Here is a 27058-nt window from a genome sequence, read left to right on the forward strand (position 1 = left end):
AATGTAAAGCTATACCGAGCACAGGGAAAGACTATCTAAAGAAACAAGAGCTGCCAAAGTCTTGTTCATTTTATAACACTTGTATTACTCTGCAAAAGGGATACTGCAGTGCAGCACCATGACAAAATTAAACATTGGTCAAATTAACATAAAAACAGCAGATAATCTTCACGTTAACAATAATAATAGAGTCAATTCTCTTGGGAGAACAGGATTACGAGTCGAAACTGCTCAGAATCCCTAAATCAAAAAGTCATTTAACAAAACAAACTTAATATAATCACATCAGCCATGCAAACAGGAACATCGTTTTTGAACTGCATTTTAAATGCAAATGAAATTACTACAGTGCTGTGGCATTTCCGTGAAATAGTTTCTTGGCACTAGTTCCAGGCTGAAATTATCTAATTTTGACCAGCGTTTGTGACATTACAGCAACAATGTGACGAAAGCAGGATTGGATCTGTTTGCTTCTAATTGACATCTGCAGTTGCTGGGAGACAATGGCATGTGCTCCTAATGGAGATTAGCTTTCAATCAGTTCAGCAATCAGAAAATAATCATAGTTCTCATACTTGAACACAAAGCACTTACTTAATGTTTTCCAACCTGCTAGAGTCTGGTTTCAAAGTGTTTGAGTGCTTCACCATTTTGCACAATGTGATCACCAAGAAGATAAGATTCAGCTGTCAAAACAGATAAGAATGAAATTAAACTAATTCAGTAATAGGTTGAATAATGATGTTGTTACAGACTAAACAAAACCTCCATAGTTTATTTTCAAATATGTAGTGAAACTGGTAACTACATCAGACAGTCTTAAAAGGTGATTGCAAATACTGAGGGAGGAAAAAATGTTAGAACTCCTTATTTCACTTAATTTTCCAAATTTACCACATCATCATGAAGCACCATATTTAGCTCAACTCCAACATTTGTCATTGTCAGTCTAGCTTTGCTTTCCAACATTCTCTGTTCAACTTTGCCTGTCACCTCTGGCCCTGTTCCCCATCTCACTGACGTCCTCTGAGGACTGTGGTTACCCCTTTACTGTACTATACTAGTTGTCTTTTTATGACCCCATCTTTCTTCTGGAATGTTTTTTTGCCTTTGCTGGCTTCTCCCATTCTTTTTTTTTTTTATTCCATTTTGTTCTGATAAATCCCACTGGGGTCTTGAAAACAGCCTAAATGTGACTGAGGAAAAAGAAGCAGAAAAAGAAATAAGAAACACAAAGATGAAGCAAATGCATCAAACTTAACAGTGCCACAGGCATGTGCTGGTGGTGCACCCTCCTACTGCCCCGTTTCCGTTTGTAGTCTGGGTTCTGTCACAGTGAGACTGCATGCCACTTGAAGGAAAGGACTATCCCATCTTATTTGTGTTGTGTTATTCATATAGATAACACAAGGGAAGATACTGGAGGTAATTTTTTTTATAGTTTCCTATTGTGAAACAGAATCTCAGACATCGAAGATAACCAAGTGCCTTTCCCCTATCAATTTCAAAGCAAGGGAAGATCACAGGTAAGCTACATGCAATGATGCCTGCACAATATGGGTTGAAAAGGTGATATACAGTTAATTTGAGTAATTAGTATGTGTTGTCCTATATCATGCAGACAATCAAAATCATATGTTTGTGTACTTTCAGGGAGGAGACATACATCCTTATCTACTAGTACAATGGTCCACAAAAAAATGGCTGAACTGATAGATCAGAGAAGATGGGAGAACATGCTTGGACATCCTTGGAACACATATATTGGACAAATCATAACCCCATTCTTACAATATTATGTATCTATCTGCAACTGGTTACTGAGGGAATGATCAAGCCCCACCTCTCATTTTGGGGAGCCTTTGGTTTGAAATAGCATCAAAATCCTCACAATTTTTTTAACATTGAGGATAACAGTTCATACTAGATTATGTTCCTACAGCTGTGCCACAATGGTCAGAAATGTCACTCAAATCCTAATAAAGAGCAGGTCTCAACAGCCTCAAAAAATGTGTATTTAGATAGCTCTGACCAGAATCTATTAATGGAGACACGCACTACAGAAATAATTTCTACTGCTAAGGGCAATCAGTTGCTGACTGCTGCTGTCTTAAAATCAGGACAGCCTGTATGAACTATAAATGCAATTCTGAACACCAGAACAGTGTTTGGCAGCTTTTGACTTCATCAGTCTGGATTCAAAGTAAAACATTTTTACAATTGTATCTTGAGATTAATAGAAAAAGTATATGTGATACAAATAACAAAAATAAGCTTTTATAATTTATTTCTGTCTGCATTTCAAGAACAGACAGAAAATAACTTGACCATTAAGTGGAGGTATGTACATAGTACAGGTTAAGCATGATTTCCATTGCTGCCAAACGTAAAAGAAGCTAATATGACCTTGCTGACTACCTTTTATGATTCTTAAAGGTAATGACTAATCAGTTGAGAAACATTTCATTACATCATTTTGGTAATTTTGTTCCTCTTATCTAGTTTTCCACTGTGTTGCATAAGTTCCTTGGGTGAGAAAAGTTGCTTCTCTCCCTGGCCTTTGCACCAGACAGAGGATGGGGGGCTCTGTGTGTGACCCTGAGTCCCATGCCTTTGCAGGCAGACTTTCTTCTCCTGTATTTAGAAAAGTTCCTTGCCCATTTTGGTAGCTAGCATGACATAATATGAATTTCTCCAGCCTGCTTAAAAAAAATGTAACTTCAATGTACTTCTTGTGAAAACAAGCATTAAGAGCTAAGAGATATGCACCATGCCAATCCTAAAATGTAAATCAACTTTGACTGCAACCTATGCAACTGGGAGTGCACAATCCAGTTCAAAACAGTATTTTCAGAACAGCTGGAAGCTAATCCTTGCCTAAGTAGTTACCCTGGAGTATCCTGTACTGTACTAGCTACATCATTCTTGGATCAAAAACTCGTAGATATGACTTAGCCCGTAAGTGACTGCCTTATGAAACAAGAGGCTTTTATCCTCTTGTTTTTTTGTGACTGAAGTGCTAGTTTGACATATGAAAAACAAAAGCTTGTCTTTACATACTGAGGTTCCTTTAGTGACATGCAAGCAGACACGGTCCTACCCCAGAGCCTGAGCGAGTCTCCAGCATATTAAGCAGGTTTTATGTAGATACTCAGCTCTGTCTGTGTATCTGTCCTTGCTGGACTAGGGAGTAACTGTACATAGTTTCTTAAGAAACAGTTCAGTTCTAATTTAGGTACAGATTCCCAAAAGCAGCCCACAGAACTAGTAATGCTGTATCACAGTAGCTAAAAAAATCCTTTCAAGAAAAAAAAAATAATATCAAAGTATTGTACTTTCAAGACAAAGTAACTACGACAACAAAGCATATGATACTTGTTTCTCCATCACTGTGAAATACTGCATAGTTCTCTGGTTCAGCCGTCAAAAGATGGCCATCTAGTCTAACCCCCATACAGTAAGCAGTGACATCACTCACTAGAACAGATTGCTCAGAGCCCCATGAAGCATGACCTTGAATGTCTCCAGGGATGGGGCCTCCAACATCTCTCTAGGCAACCCGTTCCAGTGATCCACCACCCTCATCGTAAAGAACTTTTTCCTTGTGTCCAGCCTAAATCTACCCTTCTCTAGCTTAATACTATTACCACATGTCCTATTGTTGCATGCCCTAGTAAACAGGTCTTCTCCAGCCTTCTTACAGGCACCTTTCAGGTATGGGAAGGTTGCTGTAAGGTCCCACCCAGAGTCTTCTCCTCTTCAAGCTAAACAAACCCAACTCCCTTAGCCTGTCTTCATAAGAGAGGTGCTCCAGCCCTTATTTTCATTGCCCTCCTCTGGACACACTCCAACAGGTCCACATCCTTCTTGTGTTGGGGGCTCCAGAGCTGGATGCAGTACTCCAGGTGAGGTCTCACCAGGGCAGAGTAGAGGGGCAGAATCACCTCTCTCCATCTGCTGGCCACACTTTTGATGCAGCCCAGGATGCAGCTGGCCTTCTGGGCTGCAATTGCACACTGTTGGCTCATGTCTATTTTTTGATCCACTAGTACCCTCAGGTCTTTTTTCACAGAGCTGCTCTCTAGCATGTCTTCCCCCAGCCTGTATTCATATCTTGGGTTACCTTGGCCCAGGTGCAGGATCCTGCACTTGGCCTTGTTGAACCTCATGAGGTTCACTAGGGCACACTTATCCCACTTGTCCAGGTCCCTCTGGATGGCATCCCATCCACACCACCCAGCTTGGTGTCATTGGCAAACTTGCTGAGGGTGCCCTCAGTGCCACTGTCGATAATGTTAATGGAGATACTAAACAACACTGGTCCCGATACAGACCCCTGAGGGACACCAATTGTCACCATTTTCCATCTGGACATCAAGCCATTGACTTACTATCTGGATGGCACCATGCAGCCAATTCCTTATCCACTGAACTGTCCACCCATCAAATCCGTATCTCTCCAACTTAGAGAGAAAGATGTTGTGGGGGACCATGTCAAAGGATTTGCAGAAGTCTATATAGATAACATTCATAGATCTTCCCTTGTCCACTGATGCTGTCACTCCATTGTAGAAAGCCACTAGGTTGGTCAGGCAGGACACAAAGCCACATCTCAGAGAGCCATGAAATTATACCCTTGATAAAGTCAGTAAAATCTCTTTCATTCTGCACTTTAAAAAATCAGACCAAACCTCTTTCGAATGCTAAAAATAAGTATATAAAAATCTGGCCAGGTTTGAAGATTCTGCTGTTATACCTAGAGTGACAAAACACACAGTTACAGTAGGTGGAGCTGTAATGTGAGATCTCTCAAAACCTCAGCTTATAAAAATATGCAAAAACTCAGATTGATACTATTTCATTATATTTATACTGGATTTTTGCTGTAATTTCTAAAATACATTATTCACTATAAGAGCACAGTGGATTACCTAGATAACCAGCTTAATCTATACTCTGATTTTAGAAATATGCATAAAAGTGGAAAAAATGCATTAGACCATCTTTTAAAATACTAGTCCCTACTTATCTCTTAATATTACAACTATAACTGCACAGATCAGAGGAAAAGAGACAATTATATATATATTTTAAAGTAACAACTTCATAACATTTGAAGAATGTTTATGGTAGTACTAATCAAATGCAGCCTCCTGAAACATCCAACTTCTTTCACAGCCAACACAGAGACGGCCGTTTCCAGTTTGGAAATCGGAAGGATCTGGACATGAAAAATTGTGTGTTTAAGAAGGAATTTTGTCTTTCTGACTCCAGAAACCTATGTGATTTTGAGGAAGGGAGTGTCTTCAAGGCAAATTAACTTTTATTAAAAGTGGATGCAATAACCTGCATAGAAGACTAATGGACTGGAATCAGTTGCAGGTACAATGAATTAGTAGCCAAATAAAGCTGGATTTATCAATAATTATGATAAATTCCCTCTGTGATAAACAGATAAATACTATTTATCAAGTGTCTACTATGGAAAAATATAACTGTATTATTCATACACTTAAAAATACAGTCTATTTTTATATGTGAAGCTAGATTATGTGTGCATCTCTATGTATACTGACTTTGGTGAAGTGATGCCTCAACCCAAGTGAAAAAAGAACCTATCTTTCCTATGTTCATATAACAGGATATCCTAGGAATTCTTGCTTGAACAACCTTTGGTAGCCTACTATACTGGCTCTGTCTGCAAGAAGCAAACTCCAGTAGTTTTGGCTGAATAAAATCAAACCAACATTACCCATTCCTTGGCTATGAATGAATATGGATCTACACAGAAGTCAAAATACTTGGACTTTTCTGACCACAGATTACAGAAGTGCACTGTTTGTTTTATAGCCATGAACCTGCTCAATTGGATCACATCCGCCTGAGCTTAACAGCTTAAAATTCATTCCACGCAGCCTGCAGTGCTGACATGGATATGATAAGACAGAAGAACAGAAACACCACTCTGAAGTAACCTAGCTGAACTGCACATGTTCTGACCCTTTTTGAACTCCCCTGAGCTTTTGTTACCTGGCAAATGCAGCTCTAAAACTGCTCTTGTATCTCCAGATCTTTGCTCTTAGCCATGCAGATGCCTGTTTCTCTCTGGGACTGGCAGCCCTCTGTAGAAGACTTCTAAATGAGTGTGCACACTGAACTCTTACTGAACTGAATTAATTATTGAAGATGAAGATGGAGCTGTCCAGATGATAAGAACAGCTCCTGACGTATCATGATCCAAGCTTTCATTAAACCATTTCAGGCATACTAATGGCTTCCCACTGCTCATTACTTACATGCTCTTTTCTCATAGATATAATAACCCTGCTGCCCAAAGGCACGAAAGGCTATGGAAATAGTGAAGATGAAAGTTCCTCAGAACACATACTGAGAAATTTCATACTTCCCATCCTCATTTTGTGCAAAACTGTGTACACATGCAAGTGCAAATTCTTATTATAAACTCAGAGGAAAAAAAAATAATATAAAATTCTAGTAAGCAATGTTGTCAAAAAAGAGTTTATGGGCATTGGCAGTACTATGAAACTGAGAATCATAAAAGTGATTTGATTAATATGTTTAAAAGCTTACCAAGGTGAAATTCCCACATGCAGTTACTGACACTAAGTAAGCTACAGGACAAATACGGCTCTTTGCTTACATTGCACATGGCATTATTTTTCAGCCATTACAGTTCTCACACTTCTTCCTCCAGTCTTTCTTGCTTTCTCAAGTTGGGACGATTAAAGGGCAAAGCAATTGCTAGAAAAGAATTACTCCCAGGAACTGTGCTGTGATTGCTACCTGCTGTTTCATATTTTTGAAGTTGGGAATACTGCTCCCAAAGGCCTTTTGCGTCTCAGCCTAAATGATTTGCTGGAGGATAATAATGTCATGGCCAGTAAATAATAGTGAGCTATGTCTGTACATGGTCAATATGATTAAATGTCCTTCACCTCTATTCTCACTGTGACCTGGTTATGAGGAAGTGAAAAAGCCGTCAGCAATGCCCAAAGCTTCCCATGTGAAATGTTATTTTAAAGCAAGGGAGAGAAACAGAGGTGACAAATACTCCCAGTAACAATAAAATAAAAAGCTAGACACAAAAAGAAAAATTATCACCACACAGTCAGACTTGAGGTGACTGAACTATTGTGGCATGAAACTTAGAACAATTTTCTAGTAATGATTACAATGGCAAGAAATAACTTTTGTTGAAAAATACTGTGTATCATGTTGAAAATACTAAGTATATCTTCCAATTGTAATTGTAGGTTTAATTAAAAAAAGAATCCCTACTATCCTAAGACTTGACTTAATTTAAATGTATTTAGAATAAACTCTGTACAAACTACTGTGGTCTATACTTAAATCTGAGAAACACTATAATTTTTCTAATTCAACTCATACACACATGAGTTTTGACATCCACAACTATTTCTTTGAAAATATGCCAATGAACTCAAACAACTTTTACAGTGCACAACTGTCTTTTCTTAAGTGACTGCTCAAAGATTGAAATAGATTTTAATATAAACAAAGAGTAAACCCAACCTAAATATACATAAGCTTATTTCAATATTGAAGATACCAGGAGGGAATACAGGACCTACAAAAGACTGACCAGGTCCATTTTTGATAGAAAATTCCACAATCAAAGCATCAGTGTATTTTTACATGGAGAAGTAATGTAAGCTATAAACAACATAAAGTGCTGAAATAGTACATCTGGCATAGAGATCTATAAAAGTCAGAGATTTCAAAATTATGCCTGAGGCATGTGCTTCAGGCTGAAAATAACAAAAAATACAATTCCTGAATTCAGAAATTCAAGGGAACTGAACCTCTGTTACCATTTCAGAACTCTACCGCTGTTTAAATGCAGGGGAATAGCTAACTATTTAGACCTTCAAAAGCACGAAAACAAATTCATTCATCCTTCCAAACTATCAGCACTCTGTGATTCTGTACATACACAGGCTATGTCCCTAGTGCCAGACTTTCAGACTATTTCCCAAGTACAGCCAGGCCTTAAAGATACTGAACTGGGGAGATGCTCTGGGGAGACCTCATAGCAGCCTTCCAGTGCCTGAAGGGGGCCAATAGGAAAGCTGGGGAGGGACTTTTTAAAAGGGCGTGTAGTGAGAGGACAAGAGGTAATGGATCAAAACAGGAAGAGGGGAGATTTAGGTTAAACATTAGGAAGAAACTATTTAGTGTGAGGGTGCTGAGACACTGGCACAGGTTACCCAGGGAAGTTGTGGAAGCCCCATCCCTGGAAGTGTTCAAGGCCAGGCTGGATGGGGCTTTGAGCAACCTGATCTAGTGGAAGGTATCCCTGCCCATGCAAGGGAGTTGGAACTAGATGATCTTTAAGGTCGCTTCCAACTCAAACCACTCTGTGATTATGATTCTATGATGAACTAGAAAAGAAAACCAAGGTAAGCCAAAATGCACATCTTGCATTCACTTTCCTTCCAAATTCCTGTGTTGGCAGTATTCCAGTGTTGGTATTAATAATCTGAAATAATGAGAAGTTTTTTCTGTGGGTTCACAGGTGACTATGAGATTTTTAACTGGAAGAACTCAAGAGACTGGATAATTGATGCACAAATGCTACATTCAATCTGAACCAGACACTGGGGCACACAGCTGTGTGTGCAGATGAGTGTGCACACACACAATGACTTTACTCCAATGACTGCAGGAGTTTCCTTTCTCCTGGTTACAGTACATTCTGTATTTACACTAAAACAGAGGAACTTGTACATCTGACATACATTACATGTAGCATAAATACACACAGTAGTAGTCATGGAAAAACATGTATATGCAAATAAACATACTAATACTGTGTAAATGATTCCATTAGGAATACAGGAATTATTTAATTATTCAATGCGTTAGGATGCCCTTTTGAGATAATTAAGTTGGATAACAAGAAGTTAAATTCTGGAACGTGTACAATAGTGACTCAATTGAAAGCAATAGCAAAGGTTCCTTTAAAAAATCCCCTGTGTTTAGTACTTCATTGATTTTTCATATGACTACACATGTCAATATGACCTTCAGAGTTCAAGCCATTACAAAAAAATGGCTATGCTGAAGTGCCACCACAGCTTTGACAATTAATCATCTGGTCAGCACTCACTAAAGTTTTCTACACATTTATATAACCATTTGTCAAATTACAGATTGTTTAGAAGTGTTTTCATTAAATGACTTCTGAATAAGGATGGTATTGATGGAGGTTATTCAGTCTTTTTAACTTTGCTGTGGGTCAGCCAAAAAGGAAAGGAAAAAGCAAAGTTCTTACCAGAATAATAAAGGTAACCGGCCCAATGAAACTCCAGATAAAATAGTTGTCTACATGGAGCCAACAACTATCATGGAAAAAAAAAGAATTAAAAGTGAACAAAGGCATCAGCATCTCAGTCGAATAGATAGAAAGTGCAAAAATACTCCTTGTGCTAACATTCTGTCAGCAAACAATGATAAACATTGCACAGTACCATTTAGTCCTAAACTGAAACTCTTCTGATGAGTCCTGTTCAGTAACACTATTAAAATTGAAAATACATCATCAGGAATAGCAAACATAAAAGAAACAAAACCAAAACGATATCTCTCTCAGCCAAACGTTTGGTCACAGGTGCTATCATGGACTATCGAATCTAGTATCAGTAAATATTTTTCATTTTTTTCCTGTATTCTTCAAAATCTGCTTTGAACTTTGTATCATTTGCAAAGGGCTTACTCCTGAGGAATACAAAATGGAAGATGTTCAGATGCCATGTTTTACTGAAAAACAATATGGTATCAATAAAATGCCCCAAGTGGAAGCTGACCAGTAGAGAAAGAATATATATGATACCAGATTACATAACCTAAAAACCTATTAGGACCAACTTCATTTAGCCATTTGTTCTTCATAGAGCCCAATTCCTTGCTGAATTTCTCTTATTTGTCTTTCATCAGTAGCAAAATCAAGCAGCTTTCTTGCAGTCAACACTATCTTCTATCTGTAGCTAATTTCATCAAAGGACAAAGTAAACACTATTGGAAGGCAAATTCATGACTCCAGGAACTCAAATCCTCAGAAATGTTTTCTGTCTACCTTCTGTCTTTTCTTATATATATCTGTATTTTTGTAAATAAAAGGTAGAGGCTAATTTCAATCCTGCTCTACTTGCCTGAGAAATTATTATCAAAGTGAAACATAAGGGTTGGAATATTGTACTGTCATAATTCAGGACAAGAGTTAGCTAGAGGGGCAGCTGAACAAAGAGATCTAATGAAGCATTAGCTTAAAACTGGGCGGTTGGGCCTGTCATATACTTTAAGTTGAGAATTTTTACTTAATATACATTTGAGGCCAAAAAGTTATTTACTTTTTCAATTTGTTTCAGGTCAATCTTTTGTGTTAAAAGAAAGACCATAATTTAGAATTGGTCTCTCTGGAGTAAAAATTCTTTGAACCTAGAGAATTACAAAAGACTTGATTGCAATTTGTGCACAGCATTGCCATTCTCTTACCAGTAAAGCTTTCAGATGGTATTTTAGTCTGTCAGGGACTCTCTGACAGCTAATAGGCTTTAAAAAATTATTCACTTGAAAAACACTCAGGTCACTTGCAACTACTTACGCTTTTTCTGTTCCATAGCTCTTGTAGTCAATAGCTGCTGAGACACCAACTACTGTAGCAGGGAAGAGGTAGCCAGCAACATAATAGTACTTCTTCCTAGAATATTCACTTTCAAATACTTCTACTAACATGAGATAAAGCTGCACTCCTTCTAGACACATCCAGGCAAAGGCTGCCAGGAAGAAAAAGTGTAAGAGACCTGCGAATATTGGACATGCAATCTGCAAAGAAAAAGAAAGATGGAAATATAAACCACAAAATCTTCACATTGTTACATCTCCAATTAAATGGTGATTAATAGAACAGGATATACTTCTATTAGAGATCTTTCACAAATTCAGGAGCATTTTCCCTACCTAAAAACATACAGCGAACACTTGAAAATACTAATGTGTGCTCAGTCGTTACAGAAAGTAAATTACCTAAACAGTGTGAATGAAGATAAGGAAATCACACACTCACCCTCCAGTCTTCAATTATAGAGTGGACTTTCCAGTTTTAAAAGCAACTCTTTAATTTTGAAATTGATATGGTTTCAGAACTTACAGTCTGGATAATCTGAGACATGAACAATTGGATCTAGGTGCATAATGTAATTGTGCTTATTAAAAACAATGAAGCAGCCATCAAGCCATTTTTATCTGATGTAATTTGGAAGTGTCTACTGTTGTAACAGAAAGCAGCCTGAATTCTCTCCCCTTTGGTTGAGTTCTGCATGAAACCATGCTGAATTATTAGATTTCAACTCAATGAGTCACTTCAGAATTAATTTCACCAATACTGCCAAAAAACCTGTATGAATGTGCAGTGTAAAAAAGTGCAAAAATATAGATAAGGCTCTGTACTAATATACAAAAAAGTAGTCAATAGCTGTTAATATGAATACACAGAGAAAACATATATTAATTTCATCCCTGCTTTGAAAAGTTTAACCACCTGATTCATTAATAGCCAATGTTTCTTAACTGAAAATGAAAAATATTGCAGTGAGTGGGCAATTAAGGCCATGGTGATATTTTTGATGGATTTAAATACTATTTGTGAACATGTCTATCTTATTTTCACACTGAGCTTTTATTTCAGCCTTGCTATGTCAAAATGCTGAAAGCTTGGCAGTGTTGTCATTTTTTAATTCAAATCCATTTCAAACAGTCATTTCAGACAACCAGATCAGTACACATGGAGAAACTTACCTTGTACTCTGTCTTATCGATGCCTATTAGGAAAATGAACTCAGCAATGAATAGGTTGATACAAAGGTTCTTGTGAATAGTGTTACGGTCACTTTGCAGGCCACGGAAAAAACAGAATGTGAAGATGCAGATGGCCAGGCAAACAAGAGAGATGACAATTCCCACCCAGGTGATGACAGTGAGGAGCAATTCGTGCACTCCATCTTTGTACTAGAAATAACCAAGAATGGAGAAAATTAATATGACTCTTTATGAGTATAAACAAAAACCTATTTTCACATGTAGCATCCAGAAAAGTTACTTTTTCATTACATGAGATGGGCAAAATGTACTCAGTAATTTCTCAGTTTCAGGTCAGCTTCCCAGAAGAGTAAGGTTAGGGTAAGTAGAAGAGAAACAGGATAGAGAAAAATGTGACTATTTTAGCCAGATCAGATAGCATCTTTCTTATGACTTGCTGTAAACCTGTCAGACAACAAGAGGTAGAGAAATGTAGCATTTGGAAAGTGCCACTAGGATCTAATGTACACAAAGAGGAGAGCCTGGGAACTCCTATAAGAGTACATATTCCTTCCTACAGACCTGCAGCTCCACAGAGAAGAAAGCAATTACAAACCACATGTGTAATTCCAGGTCTACTCTCATGTTTAGCTAAAGAAGGTTGCTTACTTCAGTTGTGACAGAATCACTTTTGTCCTCTTGGTTATGTTTTCAGTAACCTTTCTAAATACGATGGCTTTACCAGATTCTCATATCCTTGCAAATATTGCATCCTCTAGGCTCCCTGACATCCCGCGAGTGCTTTAACTAGACAACAACATTTCAAAGAATGACGAGGCATTTAAACAACCAGTATGGTAGCTCCTTGACCTTCCTGCTCTAAGAAGAGCTAGCACTTGTGCATCCAGGGAACAGCCTATACAGCCGTCCCCACAGATACTCTCCAGCTGTACTGAGGGGAAGTCTGTAAAATGGTTGAAAGGTTGGTCAGTAACTTCAAAATATGACTTGAAGAAAACTCTTTTCTTCCTTGATGGCTTTTTTTCCTGTTATTTTGCTTGTAACTTTATGGGTGAGGAAGAAGAGTGCTACAGAAATCTAACTGCTTTGGAAATAATGGATAGAAGCTATTAATACTTAAGAAACTTCAACAATTTTGGAACTTGCTAAAAATTTAAAGCTAAATCTTTAAAATTTGTTCCCTGCTGATGGCTAGAAACATCATTACCTACCACAATTTCTCGATGAGCCATAAGGATTGCAAAGTTGGTTAGGTGACTGCAAGCACACGTTGTATGAGTTTTATTTGTGTCAACCAGTTTGCAGCCTTGAGTTGACCAGTATCCCATCATAGTCCTCTCTGAGTAGTTCCAGAAGGAACAATTTGCATTGAAGTAATTGTCAGGCTGGGAGATAAAAGGATAACATAAAATGAGGATTTTGCACACTAAGATGGCAATAACAATGGTTTAATATGTGTAAAGGGTAATTTAGATTAAACTTTGCATGTTTCGGACAATAAAGTTTTTCATCAGCAGAATCGTGGACTATGTTATACAACTAAGACATCTAGTTTAAAAGGGACTTTATAGTCTGAAACACTCTAAAGTGTAGTCTCAATTACTGCAGACCCAATTTTAAACAATTACAATTTCCATCTTACGATTTTATGCACTGATGGTACATTATAGCCATTTTTTCTTTCTACAAAATTAGGACTGTGAATTTATTCTGAACATATCTTCCTGTGACTGAGAATTGGAAAATATGATCTGTTTTCTTTGATCAGGCCAAATTCATGTGAACAGACATCAGGAAAAAGTTCAATCCTCAATGCCTGTCTATTTTGATGAAAACCAGACAAAACAGATTTATAAAAAAGAGGCAAAATGAAAGTAAAATCCAACCATATTTTCTCTATTATGGTAGTGATTATTTGCTTTTCCCATGTAAAACATGAAAAAAGGACCAAACTAACAAACATAGCAGTACATCAGATAAACTACCATGAAGAAAATATACACAAATAGAAAGTAAAACAAACCAAGATATAATAATTCTTCACTGCATTTAAGCAACTTGTGTAGGCTTCCAGAACTTGGTCAAAAAAATTCATGTAAGAAGTGTCATTAAAACTGGCTATATTGGATCATCAAGAATCTGAAGTTATTTTCTGCCCTGCTACTGCCTGCTACTAAGGTAAGAGTTAATTTTCAGTTAGAAACAAATTAGTAATTTACATTTTCATGTTGATTACTGAATTAGCTTTCATTAAGAATACACTTAAGTTCTAATAATCACTGAACCAGGCTCATTTAATTTTATGTTCATAGACTTAACTAAGCTTGTGTTTCTGACCTAGTCTGACATTTAAAATTCAAATGGGAAAAAAGGTTCTTTTTCTGCACTGCATTTCTCTCTTGCTGATTTTATGACCTTCCTATTAATTCATTAGCATAACTCACATCAATGTGTTCCAGTGTAAAATGCACAGGATCAGTGAGGTACACCCTGCTGGACTCCTTGTTGATAGAGGCTGCAATGACGTGGGAGTTGACGGCGATCGTGCTGTTCCGCCCAGTGAAGTCGCTGCCTAGCTTTATGGTTGCATTTTCAGTACTGAGGAAACGCCCCAAACTTTTGTAAATTATGAAAACCAGTTTTGCTAATCCTACAAAAGAAAAAAAATCCCATCATCATGCCACAGAGGTCTACAGAAAGACAGCAACCTGTACTCTAAGGAACTGCTGATAACAAAGCATCAGTGAACAGAGAGGCATTTTCAGGCTATGGATTTGAAGAAAAATGCCCAAGTACCCACAATCTTTGAGAAAAAGTCACAGAGCAGTTTTGTTGTGTTTTGTTTTGATATTTTAACTAGGGGAGGTAATGCAGGTTTTATAAAAATTAATGGAGTTTCAGTGCTCTGTGCCCAAGACTCACCATTCCTGCTGTTCTGTTTCACGGTGCTTGCAGAGAGCTGAATCGAGTTGCCTCCTTTACTGCCCTGAGGAAATTTCAAGTCCTGCACCTGGCCCTCAGTAATGAGCACTGCAACATCCAAAACTGAGCAGAACAGAGGGGGAAGAAGGAAGGAAGGAAGGAAGGAAGGAAGGAAGGAAGGAAGGAAGGAAGGAAGGAAGGAAGGAAGGAAGGAAGGAAGGAAGGAAGGAAGGAAGGAAGGAAGGAAGGAAGGAAGGAAGGAAGGAAGGAAGGAAGGAAGGAAGGAAGGAAGGAAGGAAGGAAGGAAGGAAGGAAAGGAAGGAAGGAAGGAAGGAAGGAAGGAAGGAAGGAAGGAAGGAAGGAAGGAAGGAAGGAAGGAAGGAAGGAAGGAAGGAAGGAAGGAAGGAAGGAAGGAAGGAAGGAAGGAAGGAAGGAAGGAAGGAAGGAAGGAAGGAAGGAAGGAAGGAAGGAAGGAAGGAAGGAAGGAAGGAAGGAAGGAAGGAAGGAAGGAAGGAAGGAAGGAAGGAAGGAAGGAAGGAAGGAAGGAAGGAAGGAAGGAAGGAAGGAAGGAAGGAAGGAAGGAAGGAAGGAAGGAAGGAAGGAAGGAAGGAAGGAAGGAAGGAAGGAAGGAAGGAAGGAAGGAAGGAAGGAAGGAAGGAAGGAAGGAAGGAAGGAAGGAAGGAAGGAAGGAAGGAAGGAAGGAAGGAAGGAGAAAGGAAGGAAGGAGAAAGGAAGGAGAAAGGAAGGAAGGAAGGAAGGAAGGAAGGAAGGAAGGAAGGAAGGAAGGAAGGAAGGAAGGAAGGAAGGAAGGAAGGAAGGAAGGAAGGAAGGAAGGAAGGAAGGAAGGAAGGAAGGAAGGAAGGAAGGAAGGAAGGAAGGAAGGAAGGAAGGAAGGAAGGAAGGAAGGAAGGAAGGAAGGAAGAAAGAAAGAAAGAAAGAAAGAAAGAAAGAAAGAAAGAAAGAAAGAAAGAAAGAAAGAAAGAAAGAAAGAAAGAAAGAAAGAAAGACATAAAAAAAGAGAATGCAGATAAAGTCTCTGCCAGATTGCAATATGCCATGACATTATTCATTATTTCCCCCCACTCGATATTTAGTTTTCTCACATTGCTGTCCTTACTTGCCACCATAAGACAGATCTGTATTGCATTTTTTCAAGCACGCAGTGTCAGTGTCTTTAACTGAACCTAGTGCACACTACTAAAATGACAGCACTTTAACAGTGATAACATGACATCAAACCTTGTTTTGTGTCCCCAAAACATCCACTTAAAAATACCACACACACACATTGCAGAGATATGTTTATTTTTAAGCTCTTAACATCTACGCAGTATCCTCTGCTAAAATTATCAGAACTTTAAGCATTAGTTTAGATAAGAAAGTTTTAAAACGGTTAGCAAATGAACTTATATGCTGTGTATTTAGCTAAATCAGTATTCATAGCTAAAAAAAAAAAAAGGTGTATTTTTTTTCCTAAATCTAATTCTATATAAAGGTTTATAGGAAACCATTTTATTGGTTCTGATAAAAAAATATTTAAATTGAAAACTTAGATGCCACTTAGCCTTACTTAAGTTTTAATTTTATAATTTATTGTGTATTGGGAAATTTTCATGGCATACCATTTAAGACTGGATTCCCTTGGATGTGTAAAATCACAGAATCCTAGGGGTTGGAAGGTACCTCGAAAGATCATCTAGTCCAACCCCCCTGTCAGAGCAGGATCACCTAGAGCACATCACACAGGAATGCATCCAGGCGGGTTTTGAATGTCTCCAGAGAAGGAGACTCCACAACCTCTCTGGGCAGCCTGTTCCAGGGCTCTGTCACTCTCACAGTAAAGAAGTTCTTCCTGATATTCACATGGAACCTCCTATGCTCCAGCTTGCATCCATTGCCCCTTGTCCTATCACTGGTTATCACTGAAAAAAGTCTGGCTCCATCATCCTGACACTCACCCTTTACGTATTTGTAAACACTGATGAGGTCACCCCTCAGTCTCCTTTTCTCGAAGCTAAAGAGACCCAGCTTCCTCAGCCTTTCCTCACCAGGGAGATATTCCACTCCATCATCTTTGTGGCTCTGCGCTGGACTCTTTCAAGCAGTTCTCTGTCCTTGAACTGTGGGGCCCAGAACTGGACACAATATTCCAGATGCGGCCTCACCAAGGCAGAATAGAGGAGGAGAACCTCTCTTGACCTACTAACCACCCCCTTTCCAATGAACCCCAGGATGCCACTGGCCTTCTTGGCCACAAGGGCACATTGCTGGTTCATGGTCATCCTCCTGTCCACCAGGACCCCCAGGTCCCTTTCTCCTACACTGCTCTCCACCGGGTCAGCCCCCAACCTGTACTGGTCCATGGGGTTGTTCTTCCCCAGATGTAAGACTCTACACTTGCCTCTGTTGAATTTAATCAAGTTTCTCCCTGCCCAACTCTCCAGCCTGTCTAGGTCTCCTTGAATGGCAGCACAGCCTTCTGGTGTGTCAGCCACTCCTCCTAGTTTAGTGTCATCAGCAAACTTGCTGAGGGTACATTCTGTACCCTCATCCAGGTCGTTGATGAAGATATTGAACAGTACTGGTCCCAGTACCGACCCCTGAGGGACTCCACTAGTCACAGACCTCCAACTAGATTCTGTCCCATTGACCACAACTCTCTGACTTCTTCCCTTCAACCAGTTTATGATCCACCTCACTACCTGATCACCAAGCCCATACTTTATCAGCTTATCTACAAGGATGCTGTGGGAAGCAGTGTCAAATGCTTTACTGAAATCGAGATAAACCACATCTACCGCGCTACCATCATCTATCCACCTAGTTATTTCCTCATAAAAGGCTATAAGGTTGGTCAAACATGACTCACCCTTGGTAAAACCATGTTGACTGCTCTTAATGACCCCCTGATCCTTGATATGCCTAGAGATAGTGCCAAGAACAAGTTGTTCTATCATCTTTCCAGGGATGGAGGTGAGGCTGACCGGTCTATAGTCACCTGGGTCCTCCTTCTTGCCCTTCTTGTATACTGGAGTGACATTTGCTATCCTCCAGTCCTCAGGCACCTCTCCTGTTGCCCATGACTTACCGAAGATGAAGGACAGTGGCCTAGCAATGACCTCTGCCAGCTCCCTCAGCACCCTTGGGTGCATTCCATCTGGACCCATTGATTTATGGATGTCCAGATTGGTCAACTGATCCTTAACCCAATCCTCATCTACTAAGGCAAACTCCTTCTTTGTCCTGACTTCTTCTGGGGTTATAGGGATCTGGGGCTCCTGGGGAAAGCCTGCAGGAGTAAAGACAGAGGCAAAGAAGGCATTCAGCACCTCTGCCTTCTTTATATCCTCTGTCTCTAGGGCACCCACCTCATTCATCAGTGGGCCTATGTTGCCTCTAGTGTTAGTTTTATTTGCTATGTATTTGAAAAAGCCCTATTATTCTTGACCTGACTTGCAAGGTTAAGTTCCAAGGAGGCCTTAGCTTTCCTAATTGCCTCCCTACATCCTCTGACAACTGTCCTATATTCCTCCCAAGTGACCAGCCCCTCCTTCCACGATCCATAGATTCTTTTTTTCCACTTGAGTTTGCCCAGCAGTTCCTTGTTTAACCATGCTGGTCTCCTAGCTCCCTTACTTGATTTCATACCCATTGGGACACTCTGATCCTGAGCTTGCAAGAAGTGGTCCTTGAATGTTGACCAACTATCTTGACCCCCTTTACCATCTAGCACCCTATCCCATGGGACTTCCCTTAACAATTGATTGAGGAGGCCAAAGTTGGCACTGCGGAAGTCCAGGCTTCTGGTCTGCTAGGTACTCTATTCCTCCTACACAGGATCCTGAATTCCACCATCTCGTGATCACTGCAGCCAAGGCTGCCATTGACAGTCAGTGTAATCATGTAAGTCAGAGTGGTGAATTTGTTGACAAATATCTGCACTATATTAAACTGGTCTAAAGCCCAGACTGACAAAAGGTATGAAATTAGGGAATGGTTTCTCTTTCTCTGAGCCACACATATGTATGTGCTCTGGGAATTCAGTCTTCCATGGCATCACTGTTTTACTGTCTATGACTTGAAGACAGTTTACAACAAGAAGTGGTGTTCAGAGAGTCTTCTGAGCTCCATGTAACTGCTCATGTACATTCTGAGAGGGATTTTCTATGGTTCTACCCACATTCCTTCAGAAGCAACTGCTGCAGTTACTTTGATGAGGGGCTGCAACACCTTTCCCCAGCCTTCCCCAGTTTCTTCCTACTAAAATTAAAAACCAGGCAGAATCACCTTCTACAGTTACAAATATGTGGAGATTAAAATGTGAAAAGTTTGTTTTTTTCAGTTTGGTCCAAGTGTCCATCTTGGTACCTCTCAAATTAGCAGACTTACAGCTTCCTTGTAACTCACTGGGACTAGAGTAATCTCTGTAATAAGATGAAGGAATTTTAATTTTATGCATAGCAATTATTTTCGCCTTAACATATTCTGTGTACCAATATTTGCACATCTCTAATACCAAACCCCTTCATTTCTCTGTCACCACTTAAATTCCAAATTATACTCCAACTATCTTCAGCTGTTCTGCAGTCTCTAGAGCACAGCTATTCTGCGTTAAGGGAGATGTAGTTCACTGCACACATTTTTATCTGAAGGCAGTCAAGTTTAATATAAATATGTGGCCTATGTTCTGGTGCCTAAAATATTTAACTGGCAGAGTATGTTACAAAAAGGTAATATAAATTCATTAGGAACAGTATATATATGTAACAGGAAAGCATTTCTTCAGCTCTACAGAAAGCAGTTACTTCCAAAAATCTATACTCTGCCATTTAAGCACTCTTCATATGTTCTGCTAATGATTTTTTGGTGGTAAATCAATTTTGCAACATCAACTACTTTCCATTTTAAACCGTATAAATGACACTAAAGAAGAACATTAATTTTGAAGAACTAAACAAGTTCCTCACTTAGGAGCACTTACCTTTCCACCAAATGTTGCACAGTTCAGCTTTCAAAGAGTATGTGGCTACCTGGAATATTTTTCCTGATTTTGTGTAAAGCAATGCACAGCACTTTAAATTATGCTTGTGAAGAAATTTACTTACCAATATTTTCTGTGGGCATTGAGACTCTAGTTGGTTCTAAGAGATTGTCAGCCAAGACAAAAGCCCCTTCTTCTAATGTATCAAGTAACATCGTGGCTGCATGGGCTTGTTCTGAAGAATTCATGTCCTTCCAGGACTCCAGAGCTTCAGGCCTGAGCAGGTTGTCCACTGTATCCACAATTGCCTGCATTCATTAGAAAACTATCATTAGGTTCAATTGCCCTAGGTGGCTGGGGAAAATTTTCAACGTAATCTGGTGACAATTATAATACTTAACTGTCAGAATGATTTACTGTGATTTAATGGCTCTAAAAAACTATTTTCAGTGTAAAAATATTTTCCATCCTCTCGCTGGATTAGCATTAATAGAAGTGCAGTTAGCCACTAGCACTGTGTGGTCTCTAAGTGGTAAACATGCAGATTTTACTTGACTCCTGTCAGATATAAAGATCGTCTTAATAATGTGCTGAAAAATGTAAAACTAAATGCCAGAAGTTATGCCTGAAGCTTTCATCTTAGAGTTAATGTCAAAAGGTATAGCTTCTATTTAAAAATCCTAATGCCAAAACTGGCATTCTGCAGTTTAGGCTAAAGTGACAATAATGCTCTTCGGGAAACTTAGCCCAACTCATGCAGCCATAGCATATGAACTACTTGTCTATGACAAACTGTCTTCTTTATTAGGCATTAAATGAAGCTGACTCAGTGGATATAAATTAGCCCAGGCCACTCTCACTCCCCCTCCCGTGCCTGTACCTGTTCATAGATTCTTAAAAAGATTACTAACTGCCATTCCTGCACAAAGGTCAGTTAAAAAAGGAAATCAATAGAGCAAACAAGATGTCCACTGACTATCCCTGTTATCAGTGAAGGCAAAACTGTAAAACTGAATAAAGCTGCCATTTAAAGAAGTCTTTCTTGTAACAACTCTATCATCATGTTTTAAGGTTCATTAAGCTGCATATAAAGTAACAGTAAATAAGGAAGAAGAAGAATTCAGCAACATGATTACATTATTTTTACAAAATAATCCAATCAATCACAGTAATCAGTTAATCAATTGAAGGCAGGCTTTTACATTAATGCATAATGCAGCTGTGCATTGAGTACACCATGCATTGCTGAAACACCCTGTTTACCCTGTCCCATTTACCTAGTCATAATGTGTCATTAGGCATATATATAATTACTTTGATCAATTTAAAAGCATTGGGAATAGAAACAGAACACACTGTACAAACAGAAAGATGTTGGTCTGGAATACTATACTGTGCAAATAAATAAATAGGAAAAAGTTGGTCAAGGCTCTTGTCAGAGCAAGATTAATTAGCCAAATCCTTTTTAATATCCTCTTTCTGTGTCCACTGTCCTTCCTGGCAGGTGGAAGGTATTTCAAAGTAGCATTAAAGCTTTTTTTCTTTCTCTAATGGGAGACAGAATAGTCAAAATGCTCACACTGATACTGCTGTAGCCATTAACTGGAGTGGAACAGAAATTGGTCTGCAGAGGCCAGATTCATTAGTCACCAAGAAATACAGATTGGAGCCTCTAATCTGAGGTACAAATGACTCCTCTGTCACAAAGTGGGAACTTCCTTCATTTGCATAGTGTAAGTCAGCTTTTGATTTGTAATTTCGAGAGCTTTATTAGTCTTATCTAAGAAGAGAAGCCCATTTGAGACGTACAGAAAATGACACTGGTCAGAAATTGAAGTTGTGCTACAGTTTCTTGTCTATCTCTGATGGTATGTACACATTAACATGAAATGGGGTTTATTTGTTATGGGATAATCTAACTGCATTTTTCCTCTGGAAAACGATCACCTGCCCAGTAATACATCTGAGACACTCCTTCTCAGACAGAGGTGAGCTGGTGGTAGGAAGACCATGTGGCCCCTGTGATGCAGCTGTCAGAGCAAGTCCATTACTGCTTTTCTCATGTTCATGTTTATTATTGAAAACAAAGCATGAAAGCTCAGTCTACCCAAACCATTTCTGCTGGATTTCCCTTTACTATTAGAAATATTGTCTAATAAAAAAACCTATCACAAATACTATTTGAGACGTTAATTTCTCTCCACATCTTTGTCTCTTTTTTGTCAATTTTTGGTGTAAGTGGACATCATCTCATCTCCTTCCTGGGCTGCAGGATAGAAGACAGAAGTGCCCTTGTATAGAGAAATGTCACTTCAGCAAGGGTCTGAAATATTTTATCATGTTGCAAAATATTTCAAAGTTCTTTTAAAAAATCATTCTTACATTTTATCTCAGAGAATACAAGTAAAAAATAGTATTTTAAAAGAAACTTTGAAAAAATGTGCAACAAAACTTTTCAGAGCCAGACACTTATCTGTTCAAGGATAGTTTACAGGTGTGAGGTGGCATTAATGGCATTGTGTTACAGAGCAGGAGCTGGCCACTAAGGACAACCATTCCACAGCAGATAAAAGGAAGTCAAAATCAGGTAGCAATGTGTTATGTGCCTTCCATCTAGCATGATTAATGGGACACGTGGCACACATTTTACTAGTGAGGTTAGAGAAATGTCTGTCTTTACATTTTATCCTTGAAAACACTGAATCTGGCCTTTGTAACAACTCTTAAAACTAAGAGTGATTTCACTAGATATAAGAATACACAAAGAACAAAGCAGGCTATATAATGCACATTTTTCATGCAAGCGAATTGACTCTAAACAGTCTTTGATATAAATACTACCAGGCTGAAGTAATTTCTGTTAAGTTGCCAGCTTTTTTCCTCTACCTAAAGTTGTATTATGAGAGAGAAGTTATTCCAATTCAGACAATAACCATTACTATTATTTTAGTTTTGAACAAGTTTAGGTAAAAGAAGTAATAAATTTTGATCTTTTTTTTTTTTTTTTTTTTTTTTCCTGAGTGTTATACCTGTGCAAGACCAACATTTGTACAGTCGACATGGGGCAAATTACACATTTATCAAAGACTGAAATACATAGGATCATGCAGCAAGATGATAAAGCGTGGCAGGTTGATGAAGCAGGGAGAAAGCAGGGTGACAGCACAGGAGATATACCTTAAGGTAAGCCCTACATGTCTTCTCTCGTTTTTGGAGCTTTTTCGTAAGAAAAAAGAAAATCAGAAGTTAGACACATTCTGGAAAGCTTCAGAAATAGAAAAGTAATAGTCTGGTATCACAGAACCACAAACTGTCAGAGTTGGAAGGGACTTCTAGAGATCTAGTCCAACTCCCCTGCTAAAGCAGGATTGCGCAGAGTACGTTACTCAGGGCTGCATTCAGATGGGTCTTGAACATCTCTGGAGAAGGAGACTCCACAATCTCCCTGGGCAGCCTGTTCCAGGGCTCTGTCACCCTCACTATAAAGAAGTTTTTACTCATATTTAAATGGAACTTCCTCTATTCCAGCTTGTGCCCATTTCCCCTTGTCCTGTCACTGGAAACTACTGAAAAGAGTCTGGCTCCATCCTCCTTGCACCCACCCTTTAGATACTTATAGGCATTAATAAGGTCTCTCCTCAGTCTTCTCCAGGCTAAAGAGTCCCAGCTCTCTCAGCCTTTCCTCATAAGGGAGAAGCTCCCATCCCCGAAACACCCTTGTTGCCCTCCACTGGACTCTCTCTAGTAGTTCCCTGTTTCTCTTGAACTGGGGAGCCCAGAACTGCAGGCAGTATTCCAGATGTGGGCTCACCAGGGCAGAATAGGGGGGAGAATGACCTCTCTCGACCTACTGGCCACACACTTCCTGTGCAACTAAGGATTCCACTGGCCTTCTTGGCAGCAAGGGCACATTGCTGGCTCATGAATACTTTACTGTCTACCAGGACTCCTAGTTCCTTCTCCTCAGAACTGCTTTCCAGCAGATCCACCTCTAACCTATATTGGTGCATAAGGTTCTTCCTTCCCAGGTGCAGGACCCTACACTTGCCCTTGTTGAACCTCATTAAGTTCCTCTTTGCCCAGCTCTCCAGCCTGTCCAGGTCATGCTGGATGGCAGCACAGCCCTCTAGTATTTCAAATCCCAAATTCAAACTATACCTTGGACATTAATCTAGTTTCTGTCCAGTGATTACTATAAAAAACCCATCACACAGGAAATGCTTTTCCACAACCTTTATACAGGTGCCCAGCTATCTTTCCCCAAATGGTGGGATTTCAGCTAAAAGGTCAAAGGAGAAAATCCCTGTGTTGCCACTTGATCCGTCTCTGGGAAAACTTTCAAGGGCAGCTAGGGACTGTAAATAAAACTATTGCCAAAATAACAGAGGAGACCATGCAGCTCTCTTTCTAAAGGAGGCTGAAAAAATGTTTCATATGTAGCTTGTTGACTAAGCCGACTCAAGGAAGAGGCCAAGATATACAACATTTCCTCTGAGAAATTGAGGAATGCTAATAACACTTGTGATTCGTATTTAAACCACAAAAATACATGTTTTCTCTGAAATGTTTCTCTGAACATCATTCCAGAGAAAACACTTTTTCATGTTTTAGATATGTGTATTAAGGCGTTTTTATAAAGATCAATTATAGATGATGTTGGCGTCTTTAGAAGGCTAAGAAAGTGCTATTATTCTGCAGGAAGTCGGATTAAAATAAAACCCTGCACCTACGCGGAATCCCACTGATTTTATTACATGTTCAGGGTTAAAAGGATCACTGGATAAACATGCTGATTTGTTACAACATTTCTGAGAGCTAATGCCCATTTCCTTCACACTAGCTATAATGCATTCCAGATTTTAATAAGGGACACAGCTACGTATTTTAGGACCAGTCACCTATTGTGAATTGTATCTTATTCCCTAAAGAAGTTAATTGCAACTTTCCCCTGTGTATTTACTGCTGTTTTCTCTTGCATGTTTATTCCAGAACTATAAGCACGCAGGAACAAAGTATAGATTAATGTTTCTGAAAGGAAAAAAAAAAACACAAAAAAAACCAAAGGCAATGGTTATCACAGCAGGAGGAGGTGACGTGAGGTGTGTACCTTGTTATAACTCCTTCCAGCAGAGTCTTTTTCACTGGGCCGCAGTTCCTGCAGCTGAGCATCCAAAATGTCCACAAGCTGCTCCATCAGTCTCACTGATGAACTAACATCACCAGCAAAGACTGGTCCTTTGGTGTGTTTAGCCAGTTCATTGGCCAGGCTTGCAGCATTTTCTCCACTTCTGATCTGAAATGACAATTTATATTATCTCAGCAGGGTTCCTTGTTCTGCTTGCAGCTCCTAATTCCAGTTCCCTGTGTACCTTTGTTGTGGTGAAATAACCATTTGCACATACATTGAAATCTGCAACTAATTGAGACCAATAATGTTCTCTTTATCTCAGAAGATTAAAGGTTCTTCCATCCGTGGCACACAAAAGCAGTTCTTAACAGCCATTGAAACCAGAAATCAGACTGGGACTTTTGGGCTAGTTCTTCTATTCGACCTTATGCTATTATCAGACAGTAAGAAATCTATTTGTTCATACTAGTGCTTGAGGCATTTGAAAGTCAAGTAGCCTGTACTGACAACAAATTACCCAGTTTTCATAAACTTAGTAAATCTCAGGAGGGAGGTAAAACACAGAAAGTGGCTCTGCACTCTAATCATGCAGTTATTAATGCATGCAGACAAAAATCTATTTACTAAAGTATTTTTTTTTCTGAACCAAAATACCTTGCTGTATACCACAGTTTTTCCTATATTGATTTATTAATAAAATCTAGGTTTTGTTTTTGTGTGTTGTTTTTTTTTTTTTACTTCTTTGCTTTAAGTAGCACTGAAAACATGTAATTACAGATTCAATAAAAGAACTTAGAGGGAAGGCACACCAAACACACACATGAATCTAACTGGTGGCCAATGCTTTGCACACAAAATACCCATAACTCCTACTTTAAATGAACACAGAATAATAAAGATAGATTCAATAAACTGAATTATTAATGCTCAGAGTTAAAATCCTTAATCATCAGTGTACACCAGATTAAAAGGTTTCAACCAACCTTCTGAGCCAGCTGATTTACCCAGTGTGAGGTGCAGTTGCTAAGATCAGGTCCTTTAGGATTCCATGTTCCTGTAGAGACCACGCAGAGATACGAAGCAGTTCCTACAACAGATGCAGAAAACCACAGTGAAATAGAAACCATTTTCCCCCACGCAGTCAGGAAATGGGCTACACTGTACACCTAAGCAACGGTAATTCTGAATGCTGCTAATGGCAGGAGTTGACAATAACTGACAAAAATGTAAAGAAATAATGTTAATTACAAACAGCAAGAAAAAAAATCAGTAGAAAGTACCAGACATTTTCTGCACCAAACAAAAAGCCCTTGATTTTTCCTGGAGCTCATCCAGGGGGGAGCTCATAATGAGAAAGGCAGCTGTAAGCATATTTCGCAACAGTCCTCAAGCAAAGTCCTAAAATTTACCCTGGATTGTCAGAAGTGCACACGCAAGATAATTCTGCGCCTACACTCTGCCAGTTGCAGATTAAAACCTGACCATCGCCTGTAGATGCTGCATCCTCCAAGCAAAAACTGTGTGATAGAAAGCTTGAGATTTTTTAAAAATTCACCATAATAGACCAGCACATTCCTTATGAGATGTCTGCTAGAAAGAAAGATAGATTTTTAAAGGCAATACCTCGTGTTCCTTTGGGGCAAGGGCGTTCAACCATCATTCCTCTTTGTGTCTGAGGCCAGCTGATCCCCCTGGCCTCAGTGGGTTCACAGAATCTCTCCGGGAGAGGGAAAAAACTTGTCACAGGAGGAATTTTGGTTGTGGAAATAGCTGGCGGTGGCTTGGGTCCTCTGCTTCCTTCCTTTGTTCCTCCAGCTAACGTTGTGCTTATGGGACCTTTCTGTGATGTAGTGCTAGTGGTTGACGCTGTGGTTTTGTATAGTTCTGCTGAAGAAGTTATAGTCACTGCTGTGGTAGGCACTGCACATAGATTAGAATAATAATAAAGTAAATTACTTCAAAATTATAAAAAACAAGGTTATTTAAATGTTATATTTTAAAGGTTTATCTGATGTCTCCTTTCTTTTATCTTCATATTGCTATTTGGGGTGCTTAAGGTATAATTTCAATATTTATTTATTTTTTACTCCCAACTCCTATCAGTATGATGATGTTTCAGCACATTCTCTAAATAACCTCTTCCATAATAAAAATTGGTAAGTTACATT

The 27058-nt window shown here is 39.1% G+C and overlaps 1 protein-coding gene across 21 annotated transcripts in view; it reads right to left on the bottom strand.

Annotated features, from left to right (window-relative positions):
* The window catches only part of ADGRL2 (adhesion G protein-coupled receptor L2), a 161770-nt gene that overhangs the window by 14289 nt on the left and 120423 nt on the right, over window positions 1–27058 (bottom strand). For 14 of the 21 annotated variants that reach the window (XM_051624350.1, XM_051624347.1, XM_051624339.1 and 11 more), the window contains exons 6-17: window positions 26514–26810; window positions 25874–25977; window positions 24870–25055; window positions 22940–22978; window positions 19887–20070; window positions 14782–14904; window positions 14304–14509; window positions 13071–13244; window positions 11839–12048; window positions 10646–10866; window positions 9317–9383; window positions 595–686 (exon numbers count right to left, since the gene is read on the bottom strand). In XM_051624350.1, coding sequence (XP_051480310.1) covers window positions 595–686; window positions 9317–9383; window positions 10646–10866; window positions 11839–12048; window positions 13071–13244; window positions 14304–14509; window positions 14782–14904; window positions 19887–20070; window positions 22940–22978; window positions 24870–25055; window positions 25874–25977; window positions 26514–26810 — 1903 coding nt within the window. The remainder of the gene's footprint in view (window positions 1–594; window positions 687–9316; window positions 9384–10645; window positions 10867–11838; window positions 12049–13070; window positions 13245–14303; window positions 14510–14781; window positions 14905–19886; window positions 20071–22939; window positions 22979–24869; window positions 25056–25873; window positions 25978–26513; window positions 26811–27058) is intronic. The other 7 variants (XM_051624357.1, XM_051624340.1, XM_051624349.1 and 4 more) reach the window with 1 other exon arrangement.

This window comes from Apus apus, chromosome 7 (genome assembly GCF_020740795.1).
Source record: "Apus apus isolate bApuApu2 chromosome 7, bApuApu2.pri.cur, whole genome shotgun sequence".
Classification (NCBI taxonomy): domain Eukaryota; kingdom Metazoa; phylum Chordata; class Aves; order Apodiformes; family Apodidae; genus Apus; species Apus apus.